Consider the following 18,476-nt stretch of genomic DNA (forward strand, 5'->3'; position numbering starts at 1 on the left):
TGAGAAATAGCATACTTGTCAACATAAGACGTAAATTGATCTTCGCCTTAAATTTATTTTCCCTTAAAAAACTAATTATTTTCTCTGCAAAAAAATTAAGTGGAGAAGTTGTAGTCGGACCTACAATAAATAGCCTACATGGCTGCTATGTTTGTTTTATTAAATTCATTTCTTATGCCAATTGTTCGCACATTATAAGCTAAACGAAAACTAAAACAAATCTTATTTTCAGAAAGAAAACCTAAATACTTGCGCTCATTATTGTTTAGCAATTATGAAATAGTATTTCATTTGAAATCATACACACATATTTTTTTGTTTGCAATGAATCATTATTTGTTTATCTTTTAATTTGTTTATATATTTTTCATTTATATTTATTTTATTCGTTTTCTTTTTTACCCTCATTGTAATATTTTGTTTTTTTCTTTTGTTTATATTTTAATTAAAACAACATTAATCGGTTAATGTCTGGCTCTGAATGTGCAAAATGGGGAAAGAGCGTTGGAACCCCAGTCTAAGTGTGTTGTGTCGTCGCCTCGCTTCATATTATTTTTTCTTATCTCTAATAAGCATTTCCAAGGTTCTCTTTGTTCTGTTCAATCGCCATAGATTTGTCGCAGCAATGCTATATAAGAGTATGATTTACTTAATATACCCGTAAAACTGGGCAAAGAGAGACCCATAAAACCACCAGCCGTGAATACAAAAGGTCGCTGAGCATTTGTCAGAAATATTAAAAGAGATTTTCCATAACGTTGATCGAAGTAATACCATGACGAATGAAAGCCACTCGTTCCGAGAGTTTTACTCTGTAAAGAGAAAGAAATTATTGGATTATTTACAGTAGAAAAGTGTCGTTGAAGACATTTGGGATCAATTTTAAATATGATTGAGCTTTCGCCCTGGACAACCCGCTTGTTACGTTGTTGTATGGAGGTCGACAGCCGTAGGTCCGTAGGGGTGTTCATTGGTGTTTAACTCCCCTTTTTTATTGCAACTTAGCCTGTCAATATTTCACAACATATGCCATATTAGCAACTGTCTTCTTTACAACTTCTAACTTGTCTATTACAAAGTACCCACCCTCAACAACAGCATAAAAATTCAATCTGTCACCTGAAAAAAATTGTCAACATCACGCCTATTTTTACATGCATATCAAACTATTGAGTGGACACAATCTAATCCACACAAAACGGCAACTTCTTTCTTGTCTGTCTCCTTAAATGACTTCATAAATCAACGACAAATGTCAAAAAGATCAACGTCATGGCAACAGCTTTTACACGTTCATAATTTATACTTCACCATTTTCGGTCGAGTGAACTTGCAGTTGTTGTAGGGGGAGACCCGCCTCAAATAGTGTCTTGGCTACGTGTTACAAATTTTGAATGTCGTCGTTTTCATGCATTATGTCTGTAAACTTCACACCTTAGACTAGTCTAAGAAGAACTGAATTTGTTGTTATGTTCCAGCTAAAGGCGGAGGCTAGATACAGTGTGTAAAGTCATATTAGGATCTTTCTCTCGTCTACTCGTGCGACAGTGGTGCACAAAAGATGTGAAGTGCACTTGGAATAGGTAAGGGGGCACAACAATATATTGCTCTACACAATAGCTGACATGAAAGTAGGGACGAGTTTGGCACTGGATTTGTGGTGGGTTATCTGTCGATACTGGATTATTCGTACAAACAGTAGTATGTACAGTAGGGTTATGACTTTTTTACAACCTCGTATCCCTCTATCATAGCGTGATGAGTTTCTACATAAGACTATATAAAATCTTAATTAAGGTGATTCGGTGAAAAAACCTCACGCACAAAATTATTTTAAAATTTGAATTTATCAGTATAGTAAGCATATATATACTTGAAAATAATCTTTAGAGCCACATGCGATAACCAAACCAAACATAACATTTGTTGCACACTAAAAAAACAAGTAAGCCAAGGCTATACTCGGACGGGGCCGACCATGTGATACCCTACACCACTACCCCTGGGAATTAGCTTTCCATAAATCAAATTTTTTTATGGAACAAATAAACTTATTGTAAGAAATAACTTTGTGGATTCTGGCACCGTATCACACCAAGCTTAAATAATAATATAATAATTGTTTCATAAACATCCCAGATGAGACTTCTCTTATATCAATGAGTGTTACACTATTCATATTCGCTCAATGATATGGGACTCACAGCTTATCTCCGAGTTCGAGCGGTGTGTCCTAAGACACCACTTGTAGAGAAGTTTTACATGGCTGAAATACTCAGAAAATTTCGCCAACATTACTGAAGGATATTTTGCCACCGTTGAACATTTGATGTTGACTGGTTGGGGAATCGTTTTGAAAGAAGATTGCAAAGCGACTTATGCCACAATGTATGTATAACAAGTAAGAAAGTATCAGTCAGCTGTGCTGACGGAGATATACCGTCAGCCACTGACAAAAAAAAAAAAAAAAAAAATAAACAAACACAAAGACAATAATTATGCCGAATATAAAATATATTGATTTTGTATCACGAGTCTGCTTTAAAAGCTGTATGTACCGTACCAAAAATTTTAAGTAACCAAACTTCTTCATAAATGAATCGAAATATTAAATTACGTTAAACTAAGTTTGAAAAAAATTTTGAAAAAGTTTTAGAGTTATCTTCCACAATAGCCTTTTAGTATGAGCCGGGAGGGTTTTGGAGCTTGGACCATTATCTAAAGAAGTATTGACCTACTCCGGAAAAAATGCACCGTTGTAATGAGAACAACCTACTGAAAAAAATCAAGACTCTCAAGAAGGAAAAAATTGTACCGTCGTAAAGGGAGCCACAAGTACAACTTACTGAAATAAATTTCAAAACGAACCGAGGGGAGCTCTTAAACTTCACTTTCTTCGAATTTTGTGTGGATGGTACTTGAAAAAGTGGACCAATATAGTCCATATTCGAACTCGATCTATATCTGGATGGTATAATACGAAGCGGCTAGTTTGGACCAAATCGATTGCTCCCTTCAAGAGTTATAGTTCACACCATTTTACATAAACATTTTGAACACCTGTGGGGAAAGTGCCCGAAGGAGTGGACCGATATAGCCCATCTTCGAACTTAAACTAAGTTTGGACAAAATATTTTTTTTTTTTTAATTGTTCCACAAACATCCCAGATGGGACAAGGGGAGACTTCTCTCATATCAATGAGTGCACGCCGATTCATATTGGCTCAATGATATGGGACCTACTTTTTATTGCCGAGTCCCGAGTCACTTGTAGAGATGTTTTTCATGGCTTAAATACTCAGGAAATGTCGCCAGAATTACTGAGGGGGAATTTTGCCACCGTTGAAAATTTGATGTTGCTTGGCCTGGGATTCGAACCGCAGACCTCCAAGGCGGACGTGCTAACCATTGCACCACGGTGGCCCCCAAAAATTTTACGATACACAAAATTTGGTTCGAATCGGTTGATCCGTTCGAGAGTTATCGTGCGCACCAGCCAGCCAGACAGACAGACGGACGGATTGTCTGAAACGAATTTCGTCCAAACATACTTGGGGTCTAAAACCGTTATTTCGATGGGGCACATTTTTGGTCATATCAAAGTGTATATACCCTTTCTAGCCTAAAGGCTGAGGGTATAAAAATCCAATTGGACAATTAATACGCTAGAGCACCATGTAATTTGCAATAATGCACGATGGGGCCGATGACAGGTTTTTGAGGCAAAAAATCACAGGGGCAAGCTAGACCTTCAAAATTTCGTGCAGATGTTTATAATCGGCCTAGAAACTAATCTGCCAAATTCGGTTGATATCGGTTATAGCTCTCATATATATGTTCGCCCGATTTCGAGTAATTGATGGACCAAACACGAAAATTCTGTGCAATTATAATGGTATTTGGAATATGTGGCGGAATTCGGACTGGAAATAAGTTTGCCAAGTTATTTTGAAATCGGTTCAGATTCGGAAATAGCTCCCATATATACATATTTTCGCCTGATTTGAGGTATTTGGTGCAATAAACACGCAAATTCTGTCCAATTTCGATGAAATTTGAAACGTGTGACAGAATTCGTTCTAGAAATATGTTTGCCAAATTATATCGAAATCGGTTCAGATTCGGATATAGCTCCCATATATACATATTTTCGCCCGATTTGAGGTATTTGGTGCAACAAACACGCAAATTCTGTCCAATTTCGATGAAATTTTAAATGTGTGACGGAATTCGGTCTAGAAAAAAGTATGCCAAATTATATCGAAATCGGTTCAGATTTGTATATAGCTCCCATATATATTTTCACCCGATTTAGATATTTCGTGCAGCAATCACGCTTTATATGTCCAATTGTGATGAAATTTAAAGTGTCTGGCGGAATCTAGAAAACATTATTGAGACATCATATTGAGATCGGTTTAGATTTGAATATATCGTTCATAAATTTTCTCTGCCGAAGTTGATTGTTTTCTCATTTTAGTTGGTTGAAACCGAACTTCCTTGAGAACATAGTTTGTATATTTATACCCTATACCACAATGTGGAAAAGGGTATTATAAGTTTGTTTTGGTAAAAATTCATGTAACACCGCGAAATATTCGTCGGAGACCCCCAATGTGGTATACCAATCTTCATATCTCGACGAGATAAAGCGATTGTGAGATGTGTGTCTGTCCGTCCGTCTGTCCATTATAAATTGTAAACACGCTCCAGGCCGCAATTATGGACCGATCATCACGAAATTTTGTATGGAGGTCGGGTTCAGATCAGAATAGATCCCTATTCTTATTGGTGATGATCGTGAAATATTTAGCCGGTGAAATGGACCAAAAACATAATATTTATCCAATTTTCTAGCGGCTCTGTAGGTCTCAATAATAGTCCGATCAACGCGTGATTTAAAATAAGGTAAGAGTATATCACATAGGAGAAGCTTGCAATTTGAGATGGCGATCGGATAATATTTAGAGGGTTAAATGGACCAAAACTTTTGTGTGAAAATTGTGAAAATGTTTAATATACAGCTTATATCTTAATTCCTGGAAGTGACATTCCGGACAAGTGAGATATACTTGAAAGTGGAACGCTTGACCTTTCAATTGATGCCAATTATGTTGATGTGCATGATCAGATAACAGAGTTACAGCCTAATATATTCCGTTATTTGTTTGTAGTGTAATAATAAACTCGCTAGAAGTCGCAATTATACATCAAAAGTCACGAAATTTTGCACCGGGTAAGAGTATGGGTCGAAAAAGATGCCTACAATTTTGAATGATGATCTGATATTCTTTAGCGGGTGAAATGGACCATTACTTTTGTATGAAAAATATAAAAATTTTATTTTTGGTCGATATTTTAATTCCTTGAGGACATATATATTTCGCAAAGTAGCCTACATATGGGAAAAAACTACTGACCTTTCCTCTGATGTAAATTGCAATAAAGTGCTTGCTAGATAACGGGCCTACTGCCTAATATATAATGGGTTCTGTGTACAGAACCACATTTTTATCCCATGCTACATATTGTCTCTCCAAAAGTTTATGTAACACCACGAAATATTCGTCCTAGATCCCTTATTTGGTATGCCGAAATTCATATCTCGACGAGATAAAGCGATTTAGCGATGTGTGTCCTTCCGTTGGGTTCGGGCCAGAATAGAAATGATTAGTTTCTGCTGATGATCGTGACATGTTCAGGGAATGAAATGGACCAAAAACAAAATTTTAACCCCTTTTGTAGCGGCTCTGTAGGTCAAAATAATAACCCGCAAAATTTTAAACAAAGTTTGAGTTTATGATGAAGAAGAAGCGTACAAACCAAGGTGAAGATCAGATAATACTTAGCGGCTTAAATGGACTGAAACTTTTGTGTGAAATTGGTAAAAATTTCAATAACGTAGCGGTTAAACAACGGAAGTAGTACCCAGCAAAAATCCTCATTACAAACCTCCTTTCCCACCCATTATTTTAACAAGGGCATGTCGCGCGAAATATCTGGTTATTTTGTAACCACTGAAATAGGTAGATGGTAACCACTGAAATAAGTAGATACTGAGTAGATTCCGACTACTTATTTCAGTGGTTACAAAATAACCAGATATTTCGCGCGACATGCCCTTGTTAAAATAATGGGTGGGAAAGGAGGTTTGTAATGAGGATTTTTGCTAGGTAGTACCATATAAGTGGGTTTCATTACATTTTACGTGAACTAAATTTTCCTTTCCTGCTGCAAAAATGTCTTTGTCATGTTAGATAACTTTTTGGTTTTGGTCATAAGTATTATACATTACATATCTGATATTTGATAATTAAATGTTCACAATCATTGAAGAGAAGTTCCGTGGAGAGCATGGTATAGGGTACCCATGGTCGGCTCCGTCCGACTATAGACTTTTCTTACTTGTTTTTAAAATCGATTTGATTTTTTTATTTTTCAATGGAATACACGTTATTTTAGTGATTAATAGGCAAAAGTTCATTCATTACTTAGCTGGCCCATTGCAGAACATTTGTTCCATAGACCGCACTAAGAAAAGATCTCCATTCTCTCTATTTGTTGTTTCGCTCTCTGGAATACCGCGCCTTTCCATTTCTTCTTCCACTCGTTTGCTCCATTGATTCCTTGGCCTGCCAGTTCTGCATGTGCCGCCATGTGGCCCGTATTTATACGCCTTTTTAGCGGGTTCATCATCGCTCATTTTTATGACATGGCCTAGCCAACGCAATCGTTCTATCTCGATACATTTATCTATACTGATGTCGTTGTATAACAGCTACAGCTCGTGGTTCATACGACGTCGATATTCACCATGAACGCGGATTGGTCCGTAGATCATTCGAAGAATTTTTCTCTCAAACACACCAAGCACTGCATTGTCCGCTTGTGCAAGTACCCATACTTCGGAACCATACATCAGCACTGGTAGTATCAGTGTTTTGTAAAGTGTTACTTCTGTTTGACAAGATGTGACTTTGTTTTTAAACTGCTTACGTAAGCCAAAGAAGCATCTGTTGGCCAATATAATTCTTCTTTTTATTTCACAACTGATGTCGTTAGTTGTGTTTACGGCGGTGTCGAGGTAGACGAAGTCTTTTACTACCTCAAAATTATAGGAACCAACGTCAACAGATGGACGCATTGCGCGTCGACACCATCAACTTAGTCTTCCCGCCGTTTACCGCCAGACCCACTTTAGCAGATTCTCCTTCGACGTTCATCAAGGTATCTGTTACTTCTTTTACTGATCGTCCCATGATGTCTATATCGCCAGCATAAGCAAGAAACATGTGGCTGTTGGTGTAGATTGTGCCATTTCTTTTAACGTTTGCCTCTCGTATTACCTTTTCCAGTAGTATGTTGAAGAGATCATACGAAAAGCTGTCTCTTTGTCTGAAACCTCTTTTGGTATAGAACTGTTCGGAGAGGTTCTTTCCTATTTTAACTGAAGTTCGAGTGTCAGTTAAAGTCATTTTACAAGGCCTTATGAGCTTTGCGGGGATACCAAATTCAGACATGGCTTGGAATACCTTTGAACGTAGGGGACTGTCGAAGGCTGCTTTATAATCGACAAAAAGGTGGTAGGTGACGATCTACATCTCTTGCGTCTTCTCTAGGATTTGCCGTAGGGTAAATATCTGGTCAATGGTGGACTTGTCAGGTCCAAAGCCGCATTGGTACGGTCCAATTATTTTGTAAATTTTTAGGCTTTAGTCGTTCGCACAATATCCCTGACACTATCTTGTAGGCAATAAGAAGAAGACTTATGCCCATATAGTTAGAGCATGCAGTCTTGTCTCCTTTCTTGTGGACGGGGTACAGGATGCTCAGGTTCCACTCGTCTGGTAAGTGTTCTTCCAGCCAAATGGTGCTAACTAGATGCATACACCTTATCAGCGTGTCACCTCTGGTTTTGAACAGCTCGGTTGGTAGGTCATCGGCTCCTGCTGCGTTATTATTCTTCAGCCGGTTTATTGCTGTCTTTACCTCATCTTGGCCGGGGGTGGTATACATTCAATACCGTCTTCTGGGATTGGATCTGTGGTATCTTCGTCGTCTTCGGTACTATTGGATACCAACAGTTTGGAAAAGTGCTCATTCCATAACCTTAGCACACTATCTGTATCAGTTACCAATTTACCTTGCTGGTCCCTACAGGAGGATGTGTACCAAAGCCATCAGTTTGATGTTTCATTTTTTGCTACAATTTACGGACATCATTTTGGTTCATGTACATCTCGATTTGTTCACACTCCCGCTTTTCCATATACCTTTTTTCTTACGGAAAAGACATTTCTCCTCTCTCCTTTTCTCCCGATACCTCGCACGTGCGCTACGCGTTGCTACTGATTGCAGAGTAGCCCTCTATGCCGCATTTTTATCTTCGGTATCAGCACGACACTCCTGGGCATACCATGAATTCCTTTGTGGAGGTCTCCGGTATCCAAGTCTGCATTTTCGGCTGTTTGTATGGAGTGGCAATACTTTTCCATTGTGCTGATATGTTATCGGGACGAGGAGTGCTTTGATTAAGCAATTGGGCCAGTTGAGTGGAATATGCTGTGGCTATCTGTTGTGATTGCAGCTTACCGATGTCCGAGCTGTGTCTGTTCGTACCTTATTTTCTACGTTTAATGTGGTACGCACATTTGCTGCAACAAGGTAGGGGTCCGAGTCTCTGTTGGCTCCTCGGAACGATCGCACATCCAAACGCTCGATGAATGTCTTCCATCTATCAGCCTCATTCCATTGTTCGACGTTTCACTATGGAGACTGAATTTCCCGAATGTTGGGCCAAAGATATTCTCCTTTCCAATTTTGGCATTAAAATCGCCTAGAATAATTTTAACGTCATGGGCAGGACAACGGTCATAAGTTTCTTCTAAGCGCTCGTAGAATATATATTTAGTCTGTTCGTCCTTGTCTTCGGTTGGAGCATGAGTGCAGATAAAGCTAATGTTGAAGAATTTTGCTTTTATCCGTATTGTAGCAAGTCTTTCATTCACTGGGGTGAAGCTGGAGACCATGTGTTTTAACCTGCGACCAACTACAAATCCGCAAACAAACTCATGCTTTGTATCGTTGCAGCTATAATACAGTGCGTCACCTCTAGGTGTTATTGTGACGCCTTTCCCATTCCATCTTATTTCCTGTATGGCAGTAATGTCGGCCTTGTACTTTTCAAGTGCATCTGTCAAAGCATCAACTGCACCTTCTCTATAAAGAGTGCGAATATTCCAGGTACAGATTCGCAAATTATGGTCCTTAAAACGTTTGCGGGCCATCAACTTTAGAGGGATTTGTTTTTCATTTCTTTAGTTTTTTCATAATAGGCAGCTTTTTTCTAGGGGGGGGGGCGCCCAAACCCAAGTGTTTAACGTTCTTATGGGTGAAGGCGCGGCACATGTTAGCTCACTACCTTTAACGGGTGTTAAAAGTAGTTCCCCAGGGGACACCACGGGGAGGTCAGTGTCCACTTAAGATGAAAGAGCGACAAATATAAATAAATCTTGGGCTTTGCCATATTAAAGTCGGTCTTTCATCTCCTACTTCATACTACTTCATCTTTTGGTCAAATACAAAATCGCTTAGATTTTAAAATTATCAAAAGAACGATTCACAGAAAAGCGGTAGAGGCCGGCTTATTCAGTCGACAACCGGCAAAAAAACCATTCATATCGACAAACAAATGAAAACGCCAGACTTGAACTCGCCAAGACCCATCTGAACTGTAGTGTTCAAAATTGGAGGACTATACTCTTTTCTGATGAATATAACTTTAATGTAAAGGATTCAAATAGCATAATGCGTGGACCAAATGGGTAACGGTTAAATCCTAAATATTGCAAAGGCACTGTAAAACATGGAGGCTGAACATAATGGTCTGGGATTTTTCTCGGGACAAGGGATTAGACCGATTCATAGAATTAATAGAATTATGGATCGTTTCAAATATCGTGACGTATTAGAAGGCGTGATTTTGCCTTAGGTGGACATTCCAGGAAGATAACGATGCACTGTATACTTATAATTGGGACTTAAAATGATTTTTGAATTTTAATTTTTTTTATTAAATTCAGAATTCTTTAAGTTTGTGTTTTTTTTTCAATAATAAAAATATAATTAAATATAAGGAAAACAAATCAAAATAGACAATATTGTTTTATTAAAAAATTATTTTATTACAATATTTTTTCCCACTAATAAATCAAAGTTGTTTTAATAAAATATTAAAACAACGACTATGGGATTATAATAATAATAATTTTTCCACAAACATCCAAGACGGGACAAGGGAGACTTCTCTCATATCAATGAGTGCAACTTGATTCATATTAGCTCAATAATATGACCTACTGTTTATCGCCGAGTCCGAACGGCGTGCCTTACGACACCACTTTATAGAGAAGTTTTACATGGCTGAAATACTCAGAAAAGGTCGCCAACATTACTGCCACCGTTGAACATTTTGATGTTGCCTGGCCGGCAATCGAACCCTCGACCTTCTGCGTGCAAGGCGGGTGTGCATACCATTGCACTACGGTGGCACCCACGACTATGGGATTAAGCCTGACTATTTTGAAAAGCAAAATAAAAAAAAAATATCATTTAAAAAAATTTACAGGTGGTGCTGTGGTTTTGGCCGATACTCTATATACAATTTGTCACTTTCAGAAAGTATCTCACTCAAATTATGTTTTAGACCCTCACATATCGACGCCTCCAAACAATAGTATGCTAAGTCGACTAAGCATGTTTTCAAGTTCTTTACATTTTTGTATTTAACGTCCTTTAACTTAAACTCTGTCAAATTTTGGTAATAATCGGACAATCCGAACAGAAGTTATAAACAAATGTTTACTTAGCATAGTACTGGAAGTCAAAGAAATTTCCAAACTTTTAGAGCTTGTCCTGCAAAACTCACTATTCAGAATTAGCAAACTATTATTTGGAGGTGTCGAACGTCCTTTAACTTAAATTCTGTCAAATTTTGGTAAAGATCGGTCAATCCGAACTTAGCATAGTACTGGAGTTCAAAAAAATGTCCACACTTTGAGAGCTTTTCCTGCAAAACTCACTTGTTAGACTTAGCATACTATTATTTGGAGGTGTCGATATGATAAAACGAAATCCGTTTTAGGCTATTGGGAGTCGAATTGTATGTCCGTCTGGCTAACACGATAACTCTCAAAGGGTGTAACCGATTTGGTCCGAACTTTGTACATTGTAATATTTGTTCCAAACACAGACCAAGTTCGAAGAGGGCTCCGGTCCCTACATTTACTACTGTTGTTATTTTTTACAGACATAGTCCAATGTTATTTTGACAATGCCGACAGACTAATTTTTTTACGCCTTGTTCATATATTTCAGACAATTAATAATCTTTTTATGTATTTCTTTTCTTTTGTCTCCACCAATATTTGCTCCCCCATTTATATACTGCATAAATTTCTTTATTTTCCGGAAGATTTTAAACGGTTATTTTTATACGACACTTTAATGGATGCATTCAATAAAAATTGTGAACCGTCAACATTTAACATATTGAGGGAAAAAATTTTCATAATTTCCCTTAAAAAAATGTTTTTGAAAATAAGCTAATAATAGATCAAATATAGTGTAAAGTAAAGGATACATATAGCTTATTGGACTTTGACATTTTTTTATTTTAAAACGAGTATTCAAGGCATAACTTCAATGAAATTAAGACCAAAAATATAAGAAATTAATATAAACAAATTTACAAATTATATTTGGGCAATGAAACGCATTGTTAACACCTGTCAGCAATAAAAAAATGCTTAAAAAGGAACAGCCTACACTTGCGGAGTTTGGGCACACAGACATTTTAAAACACAGTGTCACGATTTTTTACATGATTTATTTCGGGCCATCATATCAATAAAAGTTTTAAAAAATTTCCAAAGTACTTGATAATTTAAACATTTCCTTAAATATAATCACACTATACCAACTGAAAGAAATGAGCTGAGAAACTATAAACGACAATGAAGCAAGGGTTGCAAGGATCGTAACGGACCGATCATGTGATAACCTACACCAACGCTACTGTTAATTAACGTTTATCGAACAACATTTATTTAAAACAAGTAAAAAGCGGTAAGTTCGGCCGGGCCGAACTTTTTATACCCTCCACCATGAAATACTCCGATCGGTCGGTCGGTACTATGAAAACGCGACAAAATCGTTTAGATGTCAATGAGAGCCGTACCTAAAATTTTCTGAGCGACATTTTAGCAGAATATTTGGAAGCTGAAAAACGTCATCTTGTGGTACTTTTAAAGCGGCTCTTAAAATAAAGGACGACATGACATTGAAGGAAGCGAGTTAGAAGGTCGAAGTGCTTTACGAAAATAATCCTCATTCGATTTGACTGCAGACATGTCATCTCAAAAATAAGCTAAAGCAACAGTGAACAAAGATATAACGCTAATTTTTGATGGCTTACAGGGTCTCTAGCAAAAACTTCATCGCGCCATAACTCGGAAGTTCGACTCACGGCGGATCTGTCCTTCGGTGTTCTTAATATACTTATCAAGACGTTTCTTCCCCAAGAGAAATTTTCCGTGCCACAGACTTTCACCTCCATTTTGTTGCACAGTGTTATATGGCGGCTGTACCAAAACATGGACCTCTATTGGCAATTTTAAGTGGAAAAGTTTTTGGTCATTGGTAACTTCAAGTGTCAAATTTCAGGTAATTGGGTCAAAAAATGGAGCTATACGAAATGGGACCTATACGAAAGCGTGGACCTATCTTGACAATTTTAGTGGAGAAGTTTGTAGTATATATGTATATGTACTTTATAGGATATTAGTATTAGTATTAGTATTAGTATTAGTATTAGTATTAGTATTAGTATTAGTATTAGTATTAGTATTAGTATTAGTATTAGTATTAGTATTAGTATTAGTATTAGTATTAGTATTAGTATTAGTATTAGTATTAGTATTAGTATTAGTATTAGTATTAGTATTAGTATTAGTATTAGTATTAGTATTAGTATTAGTATTAGTATTAGTATTAGTATTAGTATTAGTATTAGTATTAGTATTAGTATTAGTATTAGTATTAGTATTAGTATTAGTATTAGTATTAGTATTAGTATTAGTATTAGTATTAGTATTAGTATTAGTATTAGTATTAGTATTAGTATTAGTATTAGTATTAGTATTAGTATTAGTATTAGTATTAGTATTAGTATTAGTATTAGTATTAGTATTAGTATTAGTATTAGTATTAGTATTAGTATTAGTATTAGTATTAGTATTAGTATTAGTATTAGTATTAGTATTAGTATTAGTATTAGTATTAGTATTAGTATTAGTATTAGTATTAGTATTAGTATTAGTATTAGTATTAGTATTAGTATTAGTATTAGTATTAGTATTAGTATTAGTATTAGTATTAGTATTAGTATTAGTATTAGTATTAGTATTAGTATTAGTATTAGTATTAGTATTAGTATTAGTATTAGTATTAGTATTAGTATTAGTATTAGTATTAGTATTAGTATTAGTATTAGTATTAGTATTAGTATTAGTATTAGTATTAGTATTAGTATTAGTATTAGTATTAGTATTAGTATTAGTATTAGTATTAGTATTAGTATTAGTATTAGTATTAGTATTAGTATTAGTATTAGTATTAGTATTAGTATTAGTATTAGTATTAGTATTAGTATTAGTATTAGTATTAGTATTAGTATTAGTATTAGTATTAGTATTAGTATTAGTATTAGTATTAGTATTAGTATTAGTATTAGTATTAGTATTAGTATTAGTATTAGTATTAGTATTAGTATTAGTATTAGTATTAGTATTAGTATTAGTATTAGTATTAGTATTAGTATTAGTATTAGTATTAGTATTAGTATTAGTATTAGTATTAGTATTAGTATTAGTATTAGTATTAGTATTAGTATTAGTATTAGTATTAGTATTAGTATTAGTATTAGTATTAGTATTAGTATTAGTATTAGTATTAGGCCAAGACTTCTATGGAAAGAACAGGTGCAAGATGACATCGAAGATCGTGGTATTCCCACTAACTGGGAAGATATTGCTAGAGATCGGGGAAAATGGAAATCTATCCTTAGTTCGGCTTATGGAACAAATGTTCTGTGCGCAAGCAGAGCCACCGAAGTAAGTAAGTAAGTATTAGCATTCAAATACTGGTCGTCGATGGGGCATACATCATTCCAATTTGTAGACACATTTTTCCATGCGAGCTCTTTTAAAGGATTTTCCTTCAGTAGACCTATTCTGTAACTTTTTAACAACCCGACAATCGACGACGTTGTCGACACTAAACATCGTTTGCAGGAACGATTGTGCTATTCTGTTAAAATGTTGACAGACTGACGATAGACTTTCAAAAGCTTTCAATTTTGAATGTATTCCAAAACTAAACATACACACAAACCAAATGCAAATCCAATATAGAAATTTTATGTCGATTTTTAAACTACGACAATTTTGGTGTTGTTTCTATAACGACATTTTTAACAAAAATTGTTAAAGTTGTTCTCCAAAGAATAACAATATCGACGATCGTTAAAAGGTTAGAAAATAGGTCCACTGAAGTGGATTTAATTTAGTAGTTTGGTTTCTCAATGGTTTGAAAACTACCACTCAGAAAGTTATTATCAATATAAAGTAATTTTTATCAGTTAAGATATTCTACTCTTCCAAGAAATAAGCCTCAACATGGAGGTCAAGCTTAGTACGTTCATAAATGGAAGGAAACTAATTGTTCTCATATACTTCTATAGAGTTCGTGATGGAGGGTATAACAAGTTCTGACTATCAAAATTAAAACGCCTGAAAACCTTTAACAAATTACATTTGACTTTGTCCTTAAAAATCATTCGAAATTTTAGGTAAGTTACTATGCACATTAGAGAGACCCAAAAATTTTCCTAACGTGTACCAGGTAATTTTTTTATAGTTTATCCATGGATAAAACTTTTTCATCCACCCGTCGTCGCTTCTACGTCTTCTATTGCACCATACAGCCCACGTGCCCTTGATGAGAAGAACAACAGAACAACAACCACTCAGTCTTCGTTTAGAAGTCAATGAAGAATGTTCTGCTGTCGCTTGTTTCAATGATTTTTAGTTTTAGCAATGCATTAACGCACACGCGGTTTGTGGAGAGAGCGAGAGTCGTATGCGTGAGACCGCAAACAATGCGTATGTATTTGTGCCGATACCTGTTATACACACAGCTCTTTATTATGAAACTAACGAGAGCCCTGAGTCTTTGACAAAAATCCTCTCTCCACCGATAAAAAATATGTTGGTACCCAGACAAATGAAATTGGGATATGTTACAAAATGTTGCAAGCATATATTTGTTTGCAACCAGTCGTAAACATATATTTGTTTGGATCCAAACATATTTCTAACATATATTTTTCTGCGTGCAAAAACGTTATAAATGAAATTTTATGGTTATCGGTTAACGTTAACCCGTGCGAACCTGGTAATCTTTGTTTGTATGGGGTTAAAGGTGCATTTTCTCGAAAATTCTCTAAAGGCCGCATTTATGATCCAATCGATGAAAAAATTGTACCAGTTCATTGTTGCGGCTAAAAAAACGAATCCTACAAAAAATTTGTGAAGATATTTTGATATTGCTCCAATATGGTCGATTTTAGGTTTTTTGGTGCCCAAAAATAAAAACCAATCCGATTTTCACACATTTTTGTCGGATTCGTCTTTTATCCCACAACAATGACCAGTTCATTTATTTTCTTTTTGAACCATAAATGCGATTTTTTTGAAAAGCTAAATGCACTTGAATAGTGGAGTAGGGTAACACTTCGTCGACCATATTTTTTTTTTTAAATTTGCAATTTGGTGTTATTAGAGTTTATTTTCAACACCATGGCGTTGCTTTATATGGGTGCAAAGTTCTCATTCATCTCCAAATGTAATGAAAAAAGTTCATTGACAGTCGACGGACGCCACAAAATTTTGGCAGAAATATTCAAACATCCATAAAAACAGAAACAATTCAAAAATGAAAGAAATGATGTCATCACTTTATTGTGCGGCGCTGATCGTTACAAGCTGTGCAACCAACAATGCTGCCAAAATAATATTGTTTCAAATGATAATTGTACACTATAAGACATGCATGATGCGGAATATGAAAACTTTATTTTCGGACATGGGTAAATAATTATCAGCCTTTTGTTTAATACCGCACATATTTTAAGACAAAATTGCTTTCATACAATTTAGTATCGATATAGCCATCCATAAGGTAACAACAAAATATTTTGTTTCGATTTGTGTTACTAATTCGATTTGCGTTATAAAAAATAATATATGTATGTATGTGGCTTTGAATCTCGCGAAGTCAAATGATGCTACCACAGAAAGAAGAAGTTTAAGGTCACTCAAATCAATGCAACCAAATAAAAAGGCTATAGAAGATACTATTAATAACTAGTAAAAAAGCGTTAAGTTCGGCCGGGCCGAACATTTTTTACCCTTCACCATAAAATATCACGGTGGCCTTAACTTAATTTAAATGAAAGGTGCTTTTACCTGGAAAGTTTTTGCGGTTTCTGAAGCTACAATGTTCATAGATGAGAAAAACCAAAAAAAAAAAAATCGCCGGAGGCATTTTCAAGTAAATCGCGGTCAAGGTTCACATTTTTAGCGCTTTTTTAGGTTTTCACGACTTTACTTGGAAACCGCAAGCCTTATGGAAATGGGATGGAAGAAAGTGTTGTAGCAGTGAAAATTCTCTACCAGATTGTTCTTTATGATGTTTTCATAGGTATTACCATTTTTGAGATATAGAAGTTCAAATTGGGACAATCTACTAATTATTTTCTTTCCTGTCCACAATTTTAGGCGGAGATATTTTTTGAACAAATAAGGTAAAAAATGCATATAAAAATATATTCAATCTGTCGGCACCTTTATATGGGGCTAGATCAAAGTGTGCACCTATGTTGACAATTTTTGGTGGAGATGTTTTGTAATCACTAGGCACCTCAATTGTCAAATTCCAGGTAGTTCGGCCAAAAATGTAGCTAAAATTCTAAATATACCGACAAAACGTGGACCTATGTGATGGTTTTTAGTGGAGACGTTTTGTGATCACTGGGAACCTCAAAAGTCAATTTACAGGAAGTTCGTTCAAAAAATGTAGCTAAAATCCTCAAAATACCGAAATCGGGTGGTACAGCTATATGGGGGCTATACCTAAACATGAACCTATATTTACAGCTTTTGGTGGAGTAGTGTTATGATCCCTAGAACCCATAAATGTCCAATTACAACTTGTTCGGTTAAAAATTGTAGCCAAAACCATCAAAATACCGAAAATCGGGAGGTACGGTTGTATGGGGGCTATACCTTAACATGGACCTATATTGACAGTTTTTGTTGGAGTAGTATTATGACCCCTATGAACCTCAAATGTCAAATTACAGCTTAATAATATAAAGATTGTTCCACAAACATCCCAGATGGGACAAGGGAGACTTCTCTCATATCAATGAGTGCACCCTGATTCATATTACCTCGGACCTACAGTTTATCGCCGAGTCCGAACGGAGTGTCTAAAGACACCACTTGTAGAGAAGTTTTACATGACTGAAATACTCAGGAAATGTCGCCAACATTACAGAGGGGTATTTTGCCACCGTTGAAAATTGTTTAATGTCGCTTGGCCGGGGAACCGATCCCACGCCCTTCAGCGTGCAAGGCGGGTATGCATATTGCACCACGGCGGCACCCACAGCTTACTCGGTTAAAAATTGTAGCAAGCCCTCAAAATACCGGAAAATCGGGAGGTACCGTTGTATGGGGGCTATACCAAAAAATGGGCGGATATAGCCCATCTTAGAACTTGACCTGCCTTGACCTGCCTCTAGCTCGATTTTTGGGTACGCTAAAGTGATTACAACAGAGCGACATGCCTAGATCGACTCAGAATTTTACCAGATCAAGAATATATGTACATATATACTTTATAGGGTCGCAAATGATTACACTGTGCAACACGAAAATTATTAACCATATTCTGACACCGCAGCGTGATAGAAGACCAAAATAGAGAAGACACGTGTCCCGCCGTTTTTTCGTATCTCATCAACTTTCGCGGTTATAGGCCTCTAAAGGTTTGAGGCTTTGATGTAAAAAGGGTAATATAGTCAGGACTATATCTTCTAAACCGTTAGGAAATTTGAATTTATCTCAGAGGCAAAGTTGTAGCTCTTGTCTTAAAGCACAAAAATTGTGAACACATATAATCCATCAAACTTCATCTGCAAGGACAAAATCGCCATAGTCAAATTTCTTTGAAAATTTTTTTCTCAAGTTCTGTTATACAGCTATCAAACCGACCATATTTGAAGCTAACAACCAACTACAAAAATATACCTCATATCTCAATAAACATCTTTCTAGAATATACGAACTCTG

General features: G+C 35.9%; 1 protein-coding gene across 1 annotated transcript in view; it reads right to left on the minus strand.

Annotated features, from left to right (window-relative positions):
• Window positions 1-415: 415 nt before the first annotated feature.
• LOC141403882 (odorant receptor 4-like) overlaps window positions 416-18,476 on the minus strand; it is a 43,154-nt gene continuing 25,093 nt past the window's right edge. The window contains exon 6 of the mRNA XM_073986947.1: window positions 416-812. Within this exon, the coding sequence (XP_073843048.1) occupies window positions 600-812 (213 nt within the window). The 3' untranslated portion in view covers window positions 416-599. The remainder of the gene's footprint in view (window positions 813-18,476) is intronic.

The sequence above is a fragment of the Musca autumnalis genome, unplaced genomic scaffold (assembly GCF_047663935.1).
Source record: "Musca autumnalis isolate F117 unplaced genomic scaffold, ASM4766393v1 scaffold_4, whole genome shotgun sequence".
Taxonomy (NCBI): Eukaryota; Metazoa; Arthropoda; class Insecta; order Diptera; family Muscidae; genus Musca; species Musca autumnalis.